This window comes from Notolepis coatsorum (assembly GCF_963971535.1).
Source record: "Notolepis coatsorum genome assembly, chromosome: 6".
NCBI lineage: Eukaryota > Metazoa > Chordata > Actinopteri > Aulopiformes > Paralepididae > Notolepis > Notolepis coatsorum.
Genome location: NC_140170.1, coordinates 153,307,110 through 153,332,109, shown reverse-complemented (window position 1 = coordinate 153,332,109; position 25,000 = coordinate 153,307,110). Strand labels below are relative to the sequence as shown.

The window sequence follows — 25,000 nt, the reverse complement described above, 5'->3', positions numbered from 1 at the left end:
GGCACATGCGCGCAATGACCAGGAAGGGGAGGGGGGAATTGGCATAACGACTAAATTGGGATGGGAGGAAAATACAGAAAAATAGGAGGAATGGTGCGGCTGGGTGGCGCAGCGGAGATTGCGCTCGTCACCAATGCAAGAGACTCCGGTCTCGACTCCCTGAGTCAGCATTGCCTGCGGCTTGGGCCAGTCGTCATACTATCTCAATAGCAGAGACAGGAAGTATCGGGGGCAGCGTGAGCCTCCCACTCGTTACTCCTCGCCACTGAGAGTCTGCGCTGTCTGGTGAAAAGATGCGACAGGCTACCTCCTCGTGTACCGGAGAGGGCCACGTGATGCAAGGCTTCTATCCTCACTACAGCCGACCAGTGGGAGGCATAGTCTAGCAACGTTCAAGACAGGGGAGGGGAGAATTGAAGGGGAGAATTGGTGATACGAAATTGGGATGGGAGAAAAATAGAAAAATAAGGAGAAAAAGTGGGGGAAAAAAGAAGAAAAATAGGAGGAGAAAAAGTGGATAAAAATATATATATATATAATATACAAACATTTGAATTGAAAATGAGAAAATATTATATTTTAATCCGAGAAGTGTCTAACAGAATACAGGCTACAGTAATAGAAGTGTAATACATTGAATGTACAGAAACAGAGTACTTGCAGGGGTGGAGAGAATAATCTTTGTTGTACAGGGTATACAGAGTTTATACACAGTCTTTCTAAGAGCACTAACTATTGCAGTGCTCCTGTCCATCTTCGTCAGGGACGCGACAACGTTAGCGATCTGTTCTGCATGTTTTTCCTTTGGGTTTATCTCTTTTTCTGGAGGGGCAATCCTTGCGAGCCACGGGGGAGAACATGCAAACTCCACACAGAAAGGCCCAGGAGATACCCCACCTGGGTACCTGGCAACCCAGCCACCTGATCCCCAAGCGGGAATCAAACCCTGGACCTTCCTGCTGTGAGGCGACAGTGTTACCACTGACTGATATGAGGTGGTGGACTGCCAGGGGGCTTCAGTTCATTTGTTAAAACCCTCTGAGACTCACATAGACCTATTGTTGTCTTTCTTAACACTTTCAGTGCCGGCCTCCGTTTCCTATTTACCCCGTTGAATGCCACCACCCACTTCAATGATAGCGTTAAAAACGCATAATCTATGTTTTAAATTATGGCTATGTGTCTAATCTGCCCGTCGCTTATCAATGACTTGTTTGCAGTCAACATTGTCGAAACAGATTGTTTTTTAATCGGTTCATATCCTTTTTATAGCATTTTGAAAAGCTATAGTTTTCTCAAAGATTTCAGGAAAATAGAAAGATTCCGTCATAAATGGCATTTATTGGAATATTCTCGAATACACTAGACACGTTGTCATTTGTCGGCCTATTTATGAATCGTTTTCAAATAAACGCTAGATTATCGATAGTATATGTGTACTTATGCACGCTATAGAAGCGAGCTGAGAAATCGATTATCTTATTTCCTCAACAGCACACACACACACACACACACACATATACACATACAGGACACGCTGTTATCTCAGTGAAAACAGCTCTGATTATCCTAAAACTGGTAACATAGACTCCTTACCTTAGATCAGATGTTCTCCAAAAAGATTATTCCAATTCCTGATCGCCATTCCAAATATCGATCGTGTTTATTGATTGATTATTGGCTGCTGTAAATATATATTCCAGGCTGCTTTCCATCTCGCGATCACTTCCCTCTTCATCAGACGGCTCGCCAGGATAGTGGAGCCAGTAGGCCCCCCCCCCCCACACATCCACCAGTCTAATCGAATGGCTGCAGTTACACAGGGATAGACGATAGGGGGTGGTATTTTCCCATCGGAGCTCCTAGAGGGGCTGCTGTACCAACAGGAGACTCGGTTGATGAAATATGAATTCAGATCGCTAATAAAAAAAAACGACAATTAGCGTCGTCGGCACTCAACGGGGGGCATGAAATAACGACATAACACGTCTGTCGCACTCAAAGGGGGGACATGAAGGGATCTTCGGGGGGAGATAGCAGGTCAACAGTAGATCCACATAGAAGTAGTGACATCATCTGAAAGCTGAGAACCTGAAGTGTGTCAAGTTCTTCTAGTCATAAATCTGTAATAAACATTGTGTTTTGAAACTCTGAAACCTTTAGAGTATATAAGGGCATAGCACATTATGATGGAAGTGTATGATGGCCACTCCCATGCTCAATTATGCTAAGTTTAACCATTTGTTATAAAGGTAAACATCCCTCCAAAGTACCACCCAGACCTTGATGAATACCATAGAGGATTCCTGCTGTGATCTGGTATCAAAAACGTTGACATTTGGAGATTTCTGTAAGAATTGCCTAGAAGTCACAATAGGTCATTTCAAAATTCATGCAATTTATCCAAGACTGTTTAGGACCCTCAAAGACGTTTTTTTTTTTTTTTTTTTTTTTAATACAGTATAACACATTTGTGTACTGCATGCAAAGCACTGCATGGTGCTTGCCCCAAAACGGCATGGGATTAGCATGACGTGGGGGTCAGAGGTCAAGGGACCCCTTTGAAAATGACCATGGCAGTTGTTCTTTCCTCACCTAAATGTGGAGCATCATCTAGCCCTCTTACTGACAAGCTAGCATGACATGGTTGGCACCAATCAATCGGATGCCTTAGTGAGATGGGATGATCAGTGGTGAGACGTGATGATCAGTGGTGAGACGTGATGATGAGTGGTGAGATGTGATGATGAGTGGTGAGATGTGATGATCAGTGGTGAGACGTGATGATCAGTGGTGAGACGTGATGATCAGTGGTGAGACGTGATGATGAGTGGTGAGATGTGATGATGAGTGGTGAGACGTGATGATCAGTGGTGAGACGTGATGATCAGTGGTGAGATGTGATGATGAGTGGTGAGACGTGATGATCAGTGGTGAGATGTGATGATGAGTGGTGAGATGTGATGATCAGTGGTGAGACGTGATGATGAGTGGTGAGATGTGATGATGAGTGGTGAGACGTGATGATGAGTGGTGAGACGTGATGATCAGTGGTGAGATGTGATGATCAGTGGTGAGATGTGATGATGAGTGGTGAGATGTGATGATGTGTGGTGAGATGTGATGATCAGTGGTGAGATGTGATGATGAGTGGTGAGACGTGATGATCAGTGGTGAGATGTGATGATCAGTGGTGAGATGTGATGATGAGGAAATGAGGGAAAGAAAACAGAGGTACTAGCTAACTAATTACTATTCAGACTGAGTGCCCAGGGGGTAGAAAGAGAGAGCAGTCTCGCTGCAATTAAAATAATCCTAGGCTAAGTGTGAGTGAGTGTGTGTGTGTTTGTGTGTGTGTGTGTGTGTGTGTGTGTGACGTGTGTGTGTGTGTGTTGTGTGTGTGTGTGTGGTGTGTGTGTGTGTGTGTGTGTGTGGAGAGAGAGAGAAGGAAAGGAAGCATATAGGGTAAGGAAAAGGGGAGACTTTGATGTCTCTCCCTCTAAAATGTAAAAAAGGAAAAATAATAATAACCAGTGCCCCAAGCTGAATGCATAAGTCCTCAGTACTGCTACCGTGGCCAATAGAAACCAGGGTGGTTCTGCCTGGCTACTGCATGCAGGCCTATTACAAAGCTTGACTCTAGCACTCGTCACTGAAAGTCATCGCTGGTCTGTGGCCTTGAATGTTCTCTCGTAGATATGGACATAGTATGAGCACTAGGCCTGTGAGAATGTAGATATGGACATAGTATGAGCACTAGGACTGTGAGAATGTAGATATGGACATAGTATGAGCACTAGGACTGTGAGAATGTAGATATGGACATAGTATGAGCACTAGGACTGTGAGAATGTAGATATGGACATAGTATGAGCACTAGGCCTGTGAGAATGTAGATATGGACATAGTATGAGCACTTGGACTGTGAGAAATGAGCTCTCCTCGTCTTGGGGAAGTTGTAGTTTTATCGTATAATTCCCAGGATCAGACTAATACGAATTTAGCCACATTTTGACACATTTTGTCATGGCCGACACATTTTCCAGCATCCCGATTATGATTCAAGATTCAAGAGATTTATTTGTCACATACATACCAGGGCATACAGTGAAATGCAGGTGGCCATGCCCGCTTTGATTGTGCAATAATACAATAGTAAATAAAATAAGTAGAAGATAATAAAATAGACATGTTAAAGTCCTGAGATAAATGCAATACAATGTTAGCTATGAATTAAGACACTGGGTCCTATGTACAGTACACTATGTTTTACTCTATATCCTTATGCTATACTTTCTATTTCTAAACTATACTATACAAGAACCACAACAGTTATTTCCTTAAAGTTATATATTTGAGTGATGAACTGGCGTGGTATTTCATTTCCAGAAGAGGCTGCATTATGTTTTTTCATAATTAATAGTTTTTAAAGAGTTTTAGGGAGATATGGCGCAACAGCGGCTCGGTAGGTAGAGCAGTCTTCTGGTAATCCGGAGACATAGAGAGAAGCTGTTAACGGCAGCATAGAAAAACAGATAAACGTGCAATCATCCAGATGGAATAGTGTTTATACTTTGAGATTCATCTAATGCTATACTGACCCATCTCTCTCTCTCTCTCTCTCTCTCTCTCTCTCTCTCTCTCTCTCTCTCTCTCTCTCTCTCTCTCTCTCTCTCTCTCTCTCTCTCTCTCTCATTCTGCAGTGAAGCAGGCTGCTCACATGAGCTAAATATAAGTCATGTGAGCGAGTCAAGCCAACTGTAGTTCATGCATTACTTATGGAAGTGTTTGCTTTTTCTTCAATTCTTTGCTCTTGAAAAATAAAGAGTGACCCTCTCCCTGAGTGACTGCTGTCTCGGAGTGTTGTCTCGTGTTCTCTCTCTCTCTCTCTCTCTCTCTCTCTCTCTCTCTCTCTCTCTCTCTCTCTCTCTCTCTCTCTCTCTCTCTCTTTCTCTCTCTTTCTCTCTCTCTCTCTCTCTCTCTCTCTCTCTCTCTCTCTCTCTCTCTCTCTCTCTCTCTCTTAACGGGAGCATGGCTCTCACTCTCTTCTCTTAACAGAAGCACACACACAGTTTAGTTCTGCGGCATGGTGTAGATGATGATGATGATGCTGTTGTTGTTGTTGTTGTGATCTGAGGTAACGTTGATGTTTGGTGTTGTGTGTACCAGTAATCATCTGATCAGCACTGTAATTCAGTTGAATGAGGCAGACCTCCCCTATAAGCGACAGGAAGTCATATACTGTATGTGGGACAGGTGCGTCTCTACCCCTCTCTGATTGGTTGAGCTCCATTTCTGCAGACCCCTCTCTGATTGGTTGAGCGAAGCCCCTCTCTGATTGGAAATGTACTACCAGATTCGCTTATAACGTTATTTCGCGTGACTTCGCGGTTTATTCATAACGTTATGCACATTTCACAACACAGCCAGCTGTCAGAAACTGTACATTGTAACGTTGTTATTTCGCGGCCTGCCCATTTGATGTTCCCAAATCATATTCAGAAAGTATCACAGAGACTTCTATTGACCAAGGAATTAGTTATTATTAGTAAGACACAACATTTCCGTAGCAATTGACCACCAGACTCTTTCTCTTAAGGCATTAACTGGGTTAATTAATATAAATGTTATATTGTAACTGTCTAGTTACACATTGGCTGCAGGCTGCAATTAAAACTTTGAATCTGAGAGAGCTCTGGTCAGCGAAGCCGGCGAGCGATTATTATTGGTTTTTAATGACAAACCAATTACATAATCCTATCCAACATATGTGTAAAGGCACACACAACATATTCCAGTTAACGGTATATTTTTTTAATGATTCGTTATGGCGTAATCAATACTTCCATGCGTATAAATTGCGTTCGCGACCTTCATCAGAAAACTCGGAACCGGGATTCGGCTCCCATCCGTCGGGCAACAACTGTGGGTTTTCAGCCTCTCTCTCTGGAGCTTAACGGAGTTTCGACTCCTGGCTAGAGGAGCTTGTCGCGGCTCATGCGCATGCGCGCGCTCGGCCAATCAGAGAGGGGTCTGCAGAAATGGCCTCAACCAATCAGAGAGGGGTCTGCAGAAATGCGGCTACAAATTGTAGAGACGCGGGACAGGTTAGCTAGATGCAGTAGGGATAAATCAATATGCAGTAGGGATCAATCAATATGCAGTAGGGATCAATCAATATGCAGTAGGGATTTGGGGTGTACTGGAGGTCTACGTTTATGCATGTGCGTGTGTCCATGCTAGGGGTGGGAATCACCAGAGGCCTTGTGATACGATATATTATCACGATACTTACAGTAAGTCACGATACAATAGTATTGCTATTTATTACCTTTATTCGTCTGCAAATTATGTGCCCAACGGTCAACATCCGCAATGAAAATATATAAACATCATCTGTTTTGTCTAATTGGAGTCTAATTGGAGTCTGTCACTCCAAATGTTCTTATTGCAGCAAAATGGGATTGTCAAAACATTGATAAAAAATATTGCGATACTGTGCTGTGTTGAATTTCCCCGCCTAGTTGCATACCGTGTTCGTTATGCAGCAGTCTCCAATTCACAAGCTACAGGCTCATCCATCCCTGATTCTAGGGAGCACCTAGAGGTGACAGGCGGAACAGCCTGTACACTTTCACCTCATTATTTCAGTTTTACTGTCTCGACACGTTGAAAGTCTGTAATTTAGTCAACACATTATGAAAAACATTTAAAGTGAAAACTGGACATGAAGTCTTTATTTGTAGCACACATTTGCTACATTATCACACAGCGAACACACATATGAGATGGGCGACACATAGGAACACACATATGAGATGGGCGACACATAGGAACACACACATATGAGATGGGCGACACATAGGAACACACACATGCATTTTATAAAATATTTTGATGGCAGATGAAATGTCCTCTCTGCACTGGGCCATCCCCTCGGGAGGGCAGCCGGGAGCAGACATAGGTTGCGGCGTGGGGCTGCGCCCCCCCAGGGACCAATCCAAGTCCTCCTGTCTGTCTTCGTCAGGGACGCAATAGCGTTAGGGATCTGTTCTGCATGTTTTTCCATTGGGTTTATCTCTTTCTCTGGAGGGGAAACCCTTGCGAGCACAGGGAGAACATGCAAACTCCACACAGAAAGGCCCAGGAAATACCCCACCTGGGTACCTGGTAACCCGGAAACCTGGTCCCCAAGCGGGAATTGAACCCAGGACCTTCTTGCTGTGAGGTGTTAACCACTACACCACCGTGCCGCCTATCACATCCCTAGTGACATCCTGCCTCACCGTCTGCCTGTGTGTCTCAGCAGTGTCATTTCTAATAGGGGATTAGCCTACACGGAGCTCTGGGATGTGATGACGAGTACAGAAGAATCGCTACTGAGTCACATGAAGAGTTGACCAGTCAGATGAGCCATTAACATCAGCAACAATCAGCCTGAATAAATAACTAACTCATTATTACTCGTTATTATTACACAGGTATGTGTGACAGTAACACGTTTTGGAGTGACTGTGGCTCAGGAGGTAGAGCGGTCGTCTGGTCATTGGAAGGTTCCCGGTTCGATTCCCACTCTTCTTCCCGGGCAGCGTGTCGAAGTGTCCTTGACCAAGGCACTTAACCCCTAATTGTTCCCGATGAGCAGGTTGGCACCTTGCATGGTTGCCTCCACCGTCGGTGTGTGAATGTGTGAGTGAATGGGTCAAATGTGAGCAACAAAATTGTAAAGCGCTTTGTATAAAAGAGTTATAAATACACCATTTACCAGTTTGTTAGTTATGTAACATGTCTGAAAGCCATTCAGGTCATTAGGTCAGAAGTTCATAAGCTGCGCATTCCTAGTAGGGTTGTTAACGATGTCAATAGAACATGTAAGAAAAAAGATTTAAGTAGATTTAATGCAGTCTATAGAATATAAACCTATGGATGGTCTTCTGTAGTGGAGGACCTGGGGCCTCATTTATCAATGCTGCGTACGCACAGATATGTGCGTAAACCGTGTGTACGATCATTTCTAAGTAAAGTGTGGGATTTACCAATACCGACGTGTTCCGTATGACTCATAATTAATCATAGTTAATTGTAAAATAGAGACATTAGTGTAATTCTTGCCAAACCCTATAAATAGCATTTGAAATAGGTCTTTCCGAATGAATGCAGCATGGTTTATCTTGCGTTATCGGAAGACTTATGGATATGGCAGTCTATTTGCCGAGAGAACATAAGTAGAGTCCGCTACCCGGGACACAAATTGGAGCATGAAACAACACGCACAAATGCCATCCCCGTGCACATTCAAGTCCTCTCCACCCTGGGATTCTTCTCAGCGTGAGATTGGAAATCGCTCATTTCCCAACATCATCGGAGCAATAGAATGTACCCATGTAGCTGTCAAAGCTCCATCAATCAACACATGCAGTGATGTGAATAGAAAGAGATTATACTCTGTCAGTGATGTGAACAGAAAGAGATTCTACTCGCCGGTCACTGTATAGATCATCTGCAATGCGTTTCTTTGCCAGTGCAGAACAGTTCTGTGGGCCTTCGTCTCCATGGAGACGCTGTTGAAGACGGGTGGCTTGATTGGTGAGCGTTACCCATTCAGGCCTAATTTTATTTAATTCAATTGTAATGTTATTACTGGGGTATCTGTAATTAAAATATCACTTAAATGCAGGTGATCGGGTTATCCACTGAAGCCATGGTTAATGACTGACCAACCCAACAACCAAACAGGAGCGCAATTATAACAGGCTCACGCGCACACAAGAGGCATTGTAGAGCGCAGTTGGCCTGCTGAAAGCAGCAATTCAGTCAAGAGAATCATACAGCAGTTTTAAGTAAGTCTACCCTTGCAAGGTCTTAATCTAACTTTAAAAATCATCAACAACAAAAGGCATTTCTTTTGCAGTATATGGTATATGCCAAACGCAAGCGCAAAATAGTGGTTAAGAGTTTTTATTTTCCATTGGGTTGCACAGGTAGCAATGTGCTTCAGTGACTCGTTCATTTCAGTCATTACAGTGCAAATGTCGGGTCAGCTTGTCATTTATTTCTGTCAATGTGCTGGTTCTGTAGGACTCTGTAGGTTGACACCAGTCAACACCCCTAGACACTCCTTCCTCCTGGGTGTCCACTGGAATGGACAAATTCATTGGATTTATTTATTCTAAAGAAATATTTAAAATCATACGATTAAATATTGTTTTTAATAAAAAGCTGAATATTATTTTGTGTGTCATGTTTCCAAATAAGATTGTTCACAACAAAATACTTTCTACTTTCAATTTGTTCATGATTAGATGACCCCCGTGATCAATCTAGCTCTCAATGAAGTTTATCTTTATAATTTGCTTATAGACATTATTCCACATTCCACAAAGGCATGTTCCCATGAGGGTATTTAATTACCATATATGGTTGATTAGGGGCGGTTCTGTATGCAAATACTTATAATCGTGCACGAGCATAGACGGTAAGAACAATTGGTATTTATCAACACGGCGTGTGGTACAACCTGTGTACGCAGTACGCACGTTTGATAAATCCCGATTTTTCTGTGCGTAGAGACATTCTAAATTCTGTGCGTAGGAACGAAAATAGAACACTTTCTACGCATTATTGATAAATGAGGGCCCTGGGGTTTAAGCACAGGGTTGGTGTTCTTCAACCAAGATATGAGATGCCAAGCAGATCTCAGTTTAACTGGTGGTACGGTATTTCATTTCAAACCTTTATTTAAACTCAAAAGGCAACAGAGGTTTCCCTCATTTACAGTCACGGCGAGTGTACATACAGAAATAAGCAAAGAAAAAAAGGCATATAAAATCACAACAAAGTGAGACAAAAGTAAGGATAACAAATCAATTAAAACACGTACAACTTGATTGACAAAGGTTGGAGATCAAGGTTTTAAACTCTGCAACAGAGGGGAGAATCTCAAGCTTTAAGGACTGATTTAATTCAATGAGCTAGAGGCATCATAGCAAAATGCAGATTTACCCTGTTCTTAGAAAATTCAGGGGACCTTATGGACCAGCCAGTCACTAGAACGTGTTCCATAGGTTTCAAAATTCTATTACAATAATGATATAAGGTGATAGCTTACCATTAAGGGCCTTAAAAATGTACAAATGCCAGTGTTTGTTGCGCCTCTCCATCAGCGAAGAGTCAAGACCAACCAACCTTCTCATAAACAATAAACAATCTCATAAGCTCCGAGAGGCACGCTAATGAGGCACGCTGATGAAGAACGTTGATGAGGCACGCTGATGAAGAACGTTGATGAGGCACGCTGATGAAGAACGTTGATGAGGCACGTTGATGAAGAACGTTGATGAGGCACGCTGATGAAGAACGTTGATGAGGCACGCTGATGAAGAACGTTGATGAGGCACGTTGATGAGGCACGTTGATGAGGCACGTTGATGAAGAACATTGATGAGGCACGCTGATGAAGAACGCTGATGAGGCACGTTGATGAGGCACGTTGATGAGGCACGTTGATGAAGAACGTTGATGAGGCACGCTGATGAGGCACGTTGATGAAGAGCGTTGATGAGGCACGCTGATGAAGAACGTTGATGAGGCACGTTGATGAAGAACGTTGATGAGGCACGTTGATGAAGAACGTTGATGAAGAACGCTGATGAGGCACGCTGATGAGGCACACTGATGAAGAACGTTGATGAAGAACGTTGATGAAGAACGTTGATGAGGCACGTTGATGAAGAACGTTGATGAGGCACGTTGATGAAGAACGTTGATGAGGCACGTTGATGAAGAACGTTGATGAGGCACGTTGATGAAGAACGTTGATGAGGCACGTTGATGAAGAACGCTGATGAGGCACGCTGATGAAGAACGCTGATGAGGCACGCTGATGAAGAACGTTGATGAGGCACGCTGATGAAGAACGTTGATGAGGCACGCTGATGAAGAACGTTGATGAAGAACGCTGATGAGGCACGTTGATGAAGAACGTTGATGAAGAACGTTGATGAAGAACGTTGATGAAGAACGTTGATGAGGCACGCTGATGAAGAACGTTGATGAAGAACGTTGATGAAGAACGTTGATGAAGAACGTTGATGAAGAACGTTGATGAGGCACGCTGATGAGGCACGCTGATGAAGAACGTTGATGAAGAACGCTGATGAAGAACGTTGATGAGGCGCGCTGATGAGGCACGCTGATGAAGAACGTTGATGAAGAACGCTGATGAAGAACGTTGATGAGGCACGCTGATGAAGAACGCTGATGAGGCACGCTGATGAAGAACGCTGATGAGGCACGCTGATGAAGAACGTTGATGAGGCACGCTGATGAAGAACGCTGATGAGGCACGCTGATGAAGAACGTTGATGAGGCACGTTGATGAAGAACGCTGATGAAGAACGTTGATGAGGCACGCTGATGAGGCACGCTGATGAGGCACGCTGATGAAGAACGTTGATGAGGCACGCTGATGAAGAACGCTGATGAGGCACGCTGATGAAGAACGTTGATGAGGCACGCTGATGAGGCACGCTGATGAGGCACGCTGATGAAGAATGTTGATGAGGCACGTTGATGAAGAACGTTGATGAGGCACGTTGATGAAGAACGTTGATGAGGCACGCTGATGAGGCACACTGATGAGGCACGTTGATGAAGCACGTTGATGAGGCACGTTGATGAGCTGATGAGGCACGCCCCCGACTGACATGGATATATATATTTTTTTACAATATATATATCTTAAACAATTTTAAATACGAAAAATAGATACTGTTTTTTTGTATATCGTAAAAAAAATCCTTCCAGCAGTATTAAAAAGTTAAAGAAAATAGACCTTTTGAATATAATAAGACCACGGCGTAAAAAAAAATCGTATCACGTTGTAATTTGTACTGGAAAAATATACCGTCAAATACAGTCAAATTTCTTTTTGGGCATATCGCCCAGCCCTAGGTCAGAGGGCGTCCAGGGGTCATGCACAGGAATCATCACTGTTCAGGTGAATGCACTCTAGATGGAGTGTGTGTGTGTGTGTGTGTATAAATCTGACAGCATTGCTTACGGAGGCGGTTGGCAGAGAAGCTGCAGTGCTTCAAGGCCAGGTTCTCAGCCTGAGAGCTCATTCAGGAGGGAGGGAGGGAGCGGAGGGGGGGGGGGGGGGGTTAGTGAGGAGCTGATGGAGGCACAATGTGCTTGCTTGCCTGCTATGACCCATGATCACTCTCCTCTGTCCTCACAACACACCTCTCTGTCCTCACAACACACCTCTCTGTCCTCACAACACACCTCTCTGTCCTCACAACACACCTCTCTGTCCTCACAACACACTTCTCTGTCCTCACAACACACTTCTCTGTCCTCACAACACACCTCTGTCCTCACAACACACCTCTCTGTCCTCACAACACACTTCTCTGTCCTCACAACACACCTCTCTGTCCTCACAACACACTTCTCTGTCCTCACAACACACCTCTCTGTCCTCACAACACACCTCTGTCCTCACAACACACCTCTCTGTCCTCACAACACACCTCTCTGTCCTCACAACACACCTCTGTCCTCACAACACACCTCTCTGTCCTCACAACACACCTCTCTGTCCTCACAACACACCTCTGTCCTCACAACACACACCTCTGTCCTCACAACACACTTCTCTGTCCTCACAACACACCTCTGTCCTCACAACACACTTCTCTGTCCTCACAACACACCTCTCTGGCCTCACAACACACTTCTCTGTCCTCACAACACACCTCTCTGTCCTCACAACACACCTCTCTGTCCTCACAACACACCTCTCGGTCCTCACAACACACTTCTCTGTCCTCACAACACACCTCTCTGTCCTCACAACACACCTCTCTGTCCTCACAACACACCTCTCTGTCCTCACAACACACCTCTCTGTCCTCACAACACACTTCTCTGGCCTCACAACACACTTCCCTGTCCTCACAACACACTTATCTGTCCTCACAACACACTTCTCTGTCCTCACAACACACCTCTCTGTCCTCACAACACACCTCTCTGTCCTCACAACACACCTCTCTGTCCTCACAACACACTTCTCTGTCCTCACAACACACCTCTCTGGCCTCACAACACACCTCTCTGTCCTCACAACACACTTCTCTGTCCTCACAACACACTTCCCTGTCCTCACAACACACTTATCTGTCCTCACAACACACCTCTCTGTCCTCACAACACACCTCTCTGTCATCACTTTCTCCATCCTCCTCCTCGTATCTCTCTTCTGTCCCCCGTCATCCCTCCCTCATCTCTCTCTTCCACCACCTCTCTCCTCCTCATCCTCATCATCCCTCCCTCCCTCTGTTTTCTCTGGATGTCTGATTCATCCGGGCTTCTGTCTCTTGTCCATATTTAGACCCGTCTCCGTCCTCTGTGTTTGGAGTCACGTCGACTCTTTCATGTTTCTTTCATACGTCCACTGTATTGTCCTTAGGGATGCACCGATCTGATATTGGTATCGGTATCGGCCGCCGATATCAGTGAAATAGCTGGATCAAGTATCGGTAAAAGAAAAAAAGAAAAATCTGATTATTATTTATTTTTTATTTTTTATAATAAATAAAATAAGAAATAACCATTCAGTACATTTATATCTGTGTTAATTTGTTACATTTAGTTTCACTAAGTTAGGAAAGTAATGTTTTAAGTCAAGCCTGATGTTGCCTTGTACTAAAGAATGATCCCAGTCTCTTCCACACAGTTTATTAATTGAATGAATGAAGTTTATTTTCTGTCTTTGTTTACAACTAATCAAAAACACACTTGTGATCCTTTACAATTCTTAAAAATAAAAGATATTTTAATATAAAAAAAACGTGGATAAAATCTTTTTTTTTTAAACTTTTTTGGAAAATAAATTTGGACAATGGGTATCAGATCGGTATCGGTATTGGCCGATACCCAAACCCAGGTATCGGTATCGGGACTGAAAAAGTCGGATCGGTGCATCCCTAATTGTCCTCGCTCCCCCTCCGCTGTCCACCTGGCCATCTTCCTCTCCTCCTGAACTCTCTCCTTCCTCTCTCCGTCTTTGTGTGTGTGTGTGTGTGTGTGTGTGTGTGTGTGTGTGTGTGTGTGTGTGTGTGTGTGTGTGTGTGTGTGTGTGTGTGTGTGTGTGTGTGTGTGTGTGTGTGTGTGTGTGTGTGTGTGTGTGTGTGTGTGTGTGTGTGTGTGTGTGTGTGTGTGTGTGTGTGTGTGTGTGTGTGTGTGTGTGTGTGTGTGTGTGTGTGTGTGAGTGTGTGTGTGTGCGTGCGTGCGTGCGACGCGCCTGCGTGCGTGTGTGAACAGGTGGTGTAGAACCACACCTACTGAGCAGATCACAGAGGTCCTTTGATTGGTCCAGACTTGTGCTGTTATGTAAACATCAAACAGCTCAGCGGATGTTGTGTTTCTTGTTGCCATGTAACGTGAGTCAGTGGTGGAAGAAGAAGTATTTCGTTCCTTCTTTTCTTCCCAGAGTTAATAGTACTCTGATGAAAGCAAAGGTCCTCCGTTCAAAATTCTACTCATGTGGAAAAGTATTTTTAGATTGAATGTACTTGAGTATCAAAAGTAACATAGGCTAATATATGACGTCCTTGTATTTCGGTGCTTGTGAACTTTCAAACCTCAGTCCGTTGACCCCTAAAGGTCATGTTAAAGTTATGTGCGCTCCAGTTATGCCGGCTCTGATTACATCCTCTTAAGGTTGGTTTGCATAACATTTTGAAAGTGCATTATCAGAATCAGAATCAGAAAGGTCTTGCCAAGTAGTTTGCACATACACATATGAATTTGATTTGGTTGTTTGGTGTGACATTAACAGACAGACAATTAAGGTAGAATAAAATAAAAGGTGGAATAAAATAAAATAGAATATAAACTAAATTAAAATAAAAGTACAATATAATATAATATAATTATAAAATTAAATCGACCAGGGCCTCTTAGGGCAGCAGTGGCAGAGCCCAATAGCAGAACACAGGAGGAGAGAGAATGGAGCGTTTTAGGTTTTAATTGTAGGCACCAAGCAGACAGGTATGACAACAGGAATGTGCAAATAGATGCAAGCAGGTGCACTCCTCGTGCAGCACAGGAGCGTCCAGGTGGGTGGTGTCTCGGGAGCGGTGGTCCTGGGCACAGGGAGAACAGGATTAGGACAAAGTATGCAACAAGGACAGAGTAGCAAGGCTAGAGTGTGTCGTCGTACCTAGGTTGTTAGGTTAACACTGCGACGAGGGAGAGCAGGATCCGTGGGCTGAAGTAGGGGTTTGATGATGAGGGAATCCCTCACAGCCGCGCTGATTGATCTCCCTCTGGCAGCGTGGGAACGCAGGGGCCGGATGCTGCCCATATAAGGGTGCGGAAGGACGAGGGGTGAGGAAGGCTCTCGCCGTGATGGTGTGGAAGGAGGAGGGGTGAAGAAGGCTCTTGCCGTGATTATGACAGGGCCCTTGTGCTGTCAAGTTGGATTGTAACAAAGTAACTAGTAACTGCAGGGTTCAGATTTAATGTAGTGGGTTAAAAAGCACAATATTTCCTTTTAAATGTAGTGGAGTAAAAGTCCTCTAAAATGCCACAAGTGACTCAAAATTATACTCACGTACGGTACGGTACTCGAGTAAACGCACTTAGTTACTTTCCACCGCTGGTTGTCAGGCTTCCCTCTGAAAGTGTGGTTTGACAAGTCTTTCATGGAGAGCGAGTAAATTTGAATATCTGGAAATATGTAACCTGTGTGGAAAAATACTCAAAATGTTGCTCATTAAAATGCCCCTGAATATCCCAAGCATTTCCTCTCAGAGCAGACCTGAGATACGCCGATGAATATGAGAATAAACCCACCAAGTTTTACATTCTCATGTGCTGAGGGAGAATTTGTGTTTTCCAGCCAAGTCTGGAAATCCTTTTCTTTGGCGTCAGTTAATTGTGATTTCTGCTGGGTTTTATGACAATACAGCTGTGGTACGAATCTTTCCATATTGCGATAATAAGTCGCCCCTGTAATTGTGGTTTGTGGTATTATTGCGATATCTCGTTTTATTGTCTGTTTTTTACTAAAACATTTTGGTTTATTGTCATTGAAATATGGGTAGGCCTACATTCGGATGTTTCTCATTATAGTTGAATTTGTAGTACAGACGTACACACACCATCCAGATTCCTTTGTTATTGTCAAGTCGAAAGGGTTGTTGAAAATACTTGATCATCAATTTATTAATAAAATCAACACAAAGCCCTTTGCTTGTATGATGGTAAGGTTTAAGATTAAATCAACACAAAGCCCTTTGCTTGTATCATAGTATGGTTTAAGATTAAATCAACACAAAGCCCTTTGCTTGTATCATAGTATGGTTTAAGATTAGGCCTGGACACCATTTTACTGGTAAGATTTTTTTTAAGACATTAGAAATTGTGATTATAGTGATACTCTATACTCTAGGCTCTGTTACCCATACTGTATGAACTCTGAACTCTGTTGCCTATACTCTAGGCTCTGTTACCCATACTGTATGAACTCTGAACTCTGTTGCCTATACTCTAGGCTCTGTTACCCATACTGTATGAACTCTGTTGCCTATACTCTAGGCTCTGTTACCCATACTGTATGAACTCTGTTGCCTATACTCTAGGCTCTGTTACCCATACTGTTGAACTCTGTTGCCTATACTCTAGGCTCTGTTACCCATAATGTATGAACTCTGTTGCCTATACTCTATGCTCTGTTACCCATACTGTATGAACTCTGTTGCCTATACTCTAGGCTCTGTTACCCATACTGTATGAACTCTGTTGCCTATACTCTAGGCTCTGTTACCCATACTGTACGAACTCTGAACTTTGTTGCCTATACTCAATTTATACCTGCCTAGTGCTTACTGCCTTCACTGTCTACAACTGCCTTACACTGTAATCATAACTACCTACATCAAACTATATTCTACCCATACAACTGTATGATATGTACACAGTATACTGTATGTATGATAGCATGTACAATTATGCTGTTTATACTGAATATATATATTTATATTTACCGTATAAATATATTTATCCACATCTGTCTGAATACACCTGCATATAATACTTTTTACATTCCTGTATATTATATCTATATCTGATTCCAAATTTCCCCAAGGGGATTAATAAAGGAATATCTTATCTTAACTTTTCTTATCGTATCTGACTGTATATATCCCTTACCTACTTTTACTAGTTAGACCGCTGGCCAGTATGACTTATTACTATACTGTTTTTTTTTTGTATTTTATTTTTGTATTATTTTTTAAACAAACACATAAACAAACATGACAACACACGATAAGATATACAAGCATTAGTTGACAGTGCACATCCAATGAAATCACATTTTAGTTAATTGTCTTATATAGGATATACCCTTAATACCTGTTATCTAAAAACCTACACACATATGCTCCAGCTCGTACCCCCCCCCCCCCCCTCCCGGACCCCCCATTGGATAATCCATCCATTTTCCCTCGCTCCTAACCAGACATTACCATTATATGCTAGCTTTTATTTTCTCCACCACTTATTACTATACTGTTTTTATACCTGTATATCACTGTACATAATACACATTTAACACAGTAGATACATCTGGTAGGCATTATTACTCAGTAGTCCTCATTTATATTCCTGTTTAATCACTTGTACATTGTATGCTGCTATTTCAATTTACTGTTACATTTGCACTCTGGTTAGATCTCAACCTCTTTTCATTGTATTCAACACAGTACATACATCTGGTAGGCATTATTATTACTCAGTAGTCCTCATTTATATTCCTGTTTAATCACTTGTACATTGTATGCTGCTATTGCAATTTACTGTTACATTTGCACTCTGGTTAGATCTCAACCTCTTTTCATTGTACTGTACTTGTGCTGTATGATGACAATAGATTTTAATCGAATCTAATATTGTGGTGATGTGGTTGTTGTTGTTTGGGCGCTCCTGGATAAAGTGGTAGACGGCTTTAAAAAAGAAAGAGAAAAAAAGAGTTGAGGTGTTTCCGTGGCTCACCAGTCCACGCTAGGACACAACATCCTGGGTTTGAATCCAACCCAAGACTTTTGTTGCATGTCATCCCCCTTCTCTCTATCCCTGATTTCCTGTCATTAACCGTCCTATCCCATAATGCAGAAATGCCCTACAAAATATCTTAAAAAATATATATTCTGGGGTGCTCCAGTAGCACACCATGTACCGCGCTGCGTCGCGGAATACCGTGCTGCGTCACGGACCTGGTTGACTCCGAGTTCGATTCCCGGACTCGCCGTCATTTGCCGAATGTCTTCCCCTGCTCTCTCTCCCGTTTCACCCTACATCTGTCGGTCATGCTTGACCAGAAAAGCGATAAACGCTAAAAAATAAAGTTTAAAAAAAATATATATATATATTCTGGGCGGCTGGGTGGCGCAGCGGAGATTGCGCTCGTCACCAATGCAAGAGACTCCTCGAATCCGGGTGTCAGCATTGCCTCCGGTTTGGGCCAGCCGTCATACTAACTCAATTGGCAGAGTTAGAGGGTGGAAGTCGATGGGTGGGGATTTGGACGTTGTGGACAGCGACTCCTACAGGTCGGTTGGGGGACGCCTGCACAGCAGAGACAGGAAGTAGCGGGGGTAGTGTGAGCCTCCCACACGTTACACATCGCCACTGAGAGTCCGCGCTGGCAGGTGAAAAGATGTGACAGGCTGCCTCCTCGTGTACCGGAGGGGACACGTGATGCAAGGCTTCTATCCTCCCTACAACCGACCAGTGGGGGGCATAGTCGAGCAACGTTCAAGACAGGGGAGGGGAGAATTGGAAACACGAAATTGGGATGGGAGAAAAATTGAAAAATAAGGAGAAAAAGTGGATACAAAAAAAGATATATATATATATTCTGTCTGACTACAGTATGTTTAAAAGACCTTTCTGCATACTAACCGTTATCTCTCTGACTACAGTATGTTTAAAAGACCTTTCTGCATACTAACCGTTATCTCTCTGACTACAGTATGTTTAAAAGACCTTTCTGCATACTAACCGTTATCTCTCTGACTACAGTATGTTTAAAAGACCTTTCTGCATACTAACCGTTATCTCTCTGACTACAGTATGTTTAAAAGACATTTCTGCATACTAACCGTTATCTCTCTGACTACAGTATGTTTAAAAAAACCTTTCTGCATACTAACCGTTATCTCTCTGACTACAGTATGTTTAAAATACCTTTCTGCATACTAACCGTTATCTCTCTGACTACAGTATGTTTAAAAAAAAACTTTCTCATATATATTTTTTTATTCAGCACAAAATCAGAACAGTACAGATATGCAGATATACTTTACATCACGTTCTCAATCAACATGTCTGTACCGTATCATTAAGAGATAGCTATGCTTGGGGAAGGGGAAGGGGCGTGGGGGACACACACAAAAACCAACAACAAAACAAACCAAATAAATAAATAAACAGGTAACCCAGAATATACTACGTGTCAACCTCTCTTCTCTGGGTGTAGTACAGCAGTAGCAAACATTCTCTTATACCAGAGCTTTGGTTGTATCACCATCTCTGCATTACAAATCCAACCCTTCATCCTCCATCACTGACCTTTCTCAAAAGCATGTAAATGCATGCAGTTAGGATTGCGTCCTTCTTCCCGTTCACATATCCCTTCTATTCAGCACAAAGTCAAGACAGTACAGATATGCAGATATACCTTACAACTAGTTCTCAACCAACATCCTGTCTGTACCGTGTCATCAAGAGACAGCTATGCTTGGGGAAGGGGCGCAAAAATAAATACATTAACAGAAAAAAAATTTACATTTTTTTTTTATAATAATATTAAAAAAATATATATAAAAAAGAAAAGAAAAACAAAAAAAGGTAAACCAGAATATACTACATGTGTGGTTCAAACCATATTACAAATAAAATTACAATAAAATGGGGAGTGAGATGAAAATAATAAAATGAAAATAAGTAATACATTGCCTTTATATTGCCTATTCGCTCTATACAAGCCCACTTTCTATCGAACTGTTCACCTTGCAACCTGATCAGATGAGTCATCCTCTCCATGTCCTGAATTTCTTTAACTTTGTTTAGCCATTGGTTATGTGTTGGGGGACTGGGTTTTAACCAATTAATTGTGATCATTTTCTTGGCAGCAGTTAACAGTATTTGAAGAAGATACACACTTTTCCTTTCCTCAATGCCCTATGACTCAGAGGATGGCAGTTTTGAAATCTTGTGGGATGTCCATGTCGAATACTTTTTTTACATCCCTGAATACATCATCCCAGAAGTGACATAGTTTTGGGCTGTATGGTTACCTATTTGTTCACCACATCCCCCCCAGCATTCGCTTGTGGGAGTCGTACCTGCTTTAGCAGTCAATAAGGGGGTCTTGAAAAACCTACTAATGACATTCCATTTATATTCTCTAAATAAAATAAAACTTTCTGCATACTAACCTTTATCTCTCTGACTACACTACACCGTGCCACTAGTAGCTCCAAATCACTTCTCTGACCACAGAAACCGTTGGTGAGCGGGTGTGCGCTTTCTTCAAAGAACTGCATGGATCTGTACTTTCTCGTCTTCTATCTTTCCGCATAGTGACCCCGCTGTTCTCTTTCCCAGGTGACATCACACAGAAGGGCTACGAGAAGAAAAGGATCAAGCTGCTGGCTCCGTACATCATCCACAAGCCAGGTGAGAGAGACAGACCGCCGCATCGCCCCCCACACCCCGTATCACACTGCTGTCCCCTTCAGCAGCCTACAGAACAACACACCATGTTACATACAGTACAAGGTTGTGGGTTCGCTCCCCTCCACTGGCGGTAAAGTGTATTAATGCTGCAAGCTGGTGGCTGGTGTTATATCTGACTGTCGAGGTGCCAAACTGCTGCGTCTATTCATTATCATGGTCAAAAGAAAAAAAACTCATACAGGGTCACTGCTTATGCTGATGATTTGGTTGATCTTGGTCAAGAGAGGCTGGTCATGTCCAAGTAGTAGTAATGCTCACTGCTGCCCCCAAGTGGTCCCTCTGCTCCACTGAACTGCCCTCGACCAGTGTTACAATGAGTGGCTGGGATTCAGAGGTCCAGTCCAAACATTATACTCACATAGCAGGAGGCTGCTCATGGTTATACAGTAACCATGCTGTATAGTCAGTAGCCTGTACTATAAAGTGCAGAACACAAGGATTCCTGCAAACTAAATTTCATCCATATGTTTAGTGTCATATTGATGTTTTCAGATATCGTTGATGGTCCCTGTCGGTCACTGTTCTGTCTGTCGCTGTATAGTAACTGTCCTCCTCCACTGCGGAAGCTCTTAGTTGACTAATAGTCACAGGACAGCGTTTTTACCAACAAATCTGTAAAATTGTGTTTCTCCAATCATGTGGAAGGATCCCTTTGAATCTAGCGTGTACCAGAGAGACAACTTATCCAGATTCAGATTCAGATTACTTTATTCACCATATTGCAGTACAAATGGAACGTGATTCGACGTTTACAGTGCATGCTTTTTTCACAATTAAGAACAATACAACAGTAAATAAATAATTATAAGTAAAGTGCAAGACAGGAGAGAACAGTGAGACAACAATAAGACTGTAAAAAGTGCAGTGGTTGGGGACATGGATACAGTGCAGCACAAAGTTCAAGTCCAGAAGTCCAGTCCTAGCAGCTCGCCATAGAGGGGGGGGGGAGCAGGGGCACACCTGACTCGTTTACCTGGCGAGCTGCTGAGGGGAAGAAACTCAGTCTATGGCGGGACTTTAGTGTCTTGGGCAGCCGTAGCCGCCTGCCGTGGGGGAGCATGTTAAAGAGGTAATGACCCGGGTGGGCGGGGTCTGCCATGATCTTCCTCGCCCTCCTCAAGGCCCTGGTGGAGTGTAGGGACTCGAGGGAGGGAAGGGGGCAGCCGATCACCCTCTCCACCAAGCGTATCACCCGCTGCAGCTTGGCCTTGTCCCTGACCGTGGCTGCAGGGAACCAGGTGATGGTGGAGAGGGTGAGGATGGACTGGATGATGGCGGTGTAAAACTGGACCATCATGGTCCTCGGCAGCCTGAACTTCCTCAGCTGACGTAGAAAGAACATCCTCTTCCGGGCCTTTTTGTTGAGAGCGATGGTGTTCAGCTCCCATTTTAGGTCCCGGGAGAGTGTCATGCTGAGGAAGCGGCAGGACTCCACAGAGGCCACCGGGGTGCCTCCCAGAATGATCGGAGTGGGGGGGAGGGGCTGCCTTCCGCCTGAAGTCCACCACCATCTCCACTGTTTTCTGGGCGTTGAGGTCCAGGTTGTTGCAGCTGCGCCAGCTCTGCAGCCTCTCGATCTCCCTCCTGTAGGCAGACTCATCCCCCCTGGATATGAGACCCACCAGGGTGGTATCGTCCGCACGTAATACAGAGCCATGTTCACAGCATCTTCCAGGAAGTAACTCATTCATCACCAAAACAAAACAAAAAAAAGACGAATCGGCTAGCAAAGTCTCTTAACTCATTGGATGTCAGAGGTCGCTGTGTACCGTGTGGTAAGAAGGCCACCACTTTAAAGAATAGGAATACATGGCAGTGTTTGCAGGGCTCAAACTATATATATATATATATATATATATATATATATATATATATATATATCATAGCTATGGATATAATACTATTGCCCATTTGACATCGAGTATCGATCGTTCAATTTGTGAAAAAGAAAGAATTTTTTCATCCATACATTCCCGTTTTATACTGTGGTGAATATGAGTATAGTTTTATAGTAATCCTGTCTAATACCAGAAAACGACGCTATGCAGCGCTTAGTGCATTTCTCTTGAAACCGTGGCGTTTCTCGCCTGTATCAACAATCAATCTGAATTCAACGCTATATTATCGGTATTATGTTTCATCATGAATGCATGAAAGGGTGGGGGGGGGGGGAGGGGGGGTCGTTTTTCCATGCTTTGATCGCCACCAACGGAATACATTACACACACACATTACACACATATGGTCGGATCGCTGTGAATGGATTCTTGGATCAACGCAAGATTGATACCATATAGCCCTTACCTTGATTAGGATGTACTCCAAAAAGAATATTCCAATTATCTAATCACCATTCCAAATATTGATGTCGATCGGTTTGCCAACATAATAAGAACATGAACCGGGAGTGCTTGATTCTCTTCAATCCATGCATTATAAACGCCTGCCCGACAAGGAAAACCCGGACCGGACTTTTTAGATAGACGCACAGCCCAAGCCAGAGGGTTTCAAAGGATGTGCAATACCGGCCGCAAGGCGGCAGGCGGCGGTATTGGACGTTTGCAATCTCAGACCTATTCCCAATGATAACGTCAGGCTCCCTGGATGGATAATCAATGTAAATAGCGAATAAAAGAAATAACGACCAAAACCCGACTATACTCGGGTCTGGCGCCGAACGTTCGGCGAGTTAACCCGACTATACTTGGGTCCGGCGCTGAAAGTGTTAAGGGGGATCAGCTCTACTGTACAGCTAACATTAATATCATACTAGCTACTATGCAGCTAACATTAATATTATACTACCTACTGTGCAGCTAACATTAATATCATACTATCTACTGTACAGCTAACATTAATATCATACTACCTACTGTACATCTAACATTAATATCATACTACCTAATAATAATAATAATAATAATAGATCAAATTTATATAGCGCCTTTCATAGAATCCAAGGTCGCTACCTACTGTACAGCTAACATTAATATCAAACTAGCTACTGTCCAGCTAACATTAATATCATACTAGCTACTGTAGGCTAACATTAATATCATACTAGCTACTGTACGGCTAACATTAATATACTAGCTACTGTAGGCTAACATTGATATTATACTACAGTACCTACTGTACAGCTAACATTAATATCATACTAGCTACTGTACAGCTAACATTAATATCATACTAGCTACTGTACAGCTAACATTAATATACTAGCTACTGTACAGCTAACATTAATATCATTAATATCATACTAGCTACTGTACGGCTAACATTCATATCACACTATCTACTGTACAGCGAACATTGATATCATTCATATCATACCAGCTACTCAGGGGAGGAAATTAGGCCACTTTACTCGCCAAATGCGAGTATTTTTTACGTTTGGCGAGTGATTCACGAAGACCACTCGCCAGTCTGGCGAGTTGACAGTGCCACGAGAGCACTGCACAAGACCCGCGGACATATATAATGTTTAATAAAAGTTCCTGCAGTACTGGCCAACCCGCGGACATATATAATGTTTAATAAAAGTTCCCGCAGTACTGGCCAACCCGCGGACATATATAATGTTTAATAAAAGTTCCTGCAGTACTGGCCAACCCGCAGAAATATAGAATGTTGAATAAAAGTCCCGCGGTACTGGCCATCAGTCAAGGAAGCACTCGCAAACATAACGTTAAACACAGCAGAAGATGGAAAACAGACAGACTGACCAACGGGGAACTGCATCCAACCCTAGTACAACTCTCGAGTCTAAGGCAAGGACACATTTAAATCACAGAGGTGTATGTTAGTCTATTGGAAGTACTGTACAGTAGTTAGCTTCTAGTTAGCGTTTTAGCTATTATGCTTGCTAGCTAACGTTAGCCCCGTGTGCGCGTGTGTGTGTGCTCAAAGCAGCCAGCCCCATGTTAGCTAGGTGTATCTGTTATGACTATAATGTTTCCAAAAACGCACCGGACTACGACGTAAGGTTAGACATTTTATTTCATGCTCAAAAGCCCCTGGCTTGCACATCACAGTCACGAAAGGGGCTAGCTCAACCAGTGCACAACAGCAGACCAACCCAACTGATGTTACCACAACACTTGACGGTACTTCACAGCACTGTCGTAATGCCACCGTGCTGTCTTAAATGCACAGTGAACACTCGGATGCATACACAACAATGACA

At 43.2% G+C, this 25,000-nt stretch overlaps 1 protein-coding gene across 1 annotated transcript in view; it reads left to right on the top strand.

Annotated features, from left to right (window-relative positions):
• LOC311229697 (disco-interacting protein 2 homolog B-A-like) overlaps positions 1-25,000 on the top strand; it is a 121,118-nt gene that overhangs the window by 48,599 nt on the left and 47,519 nt on the right. The window contains 1 exon segment of the mRNA XM_084315772.1: positions 20,683-20,754. Within this exon segment, the coding sequence (XP_084171898.1) occupies positions 20,683-20,754 (72 nt within the window).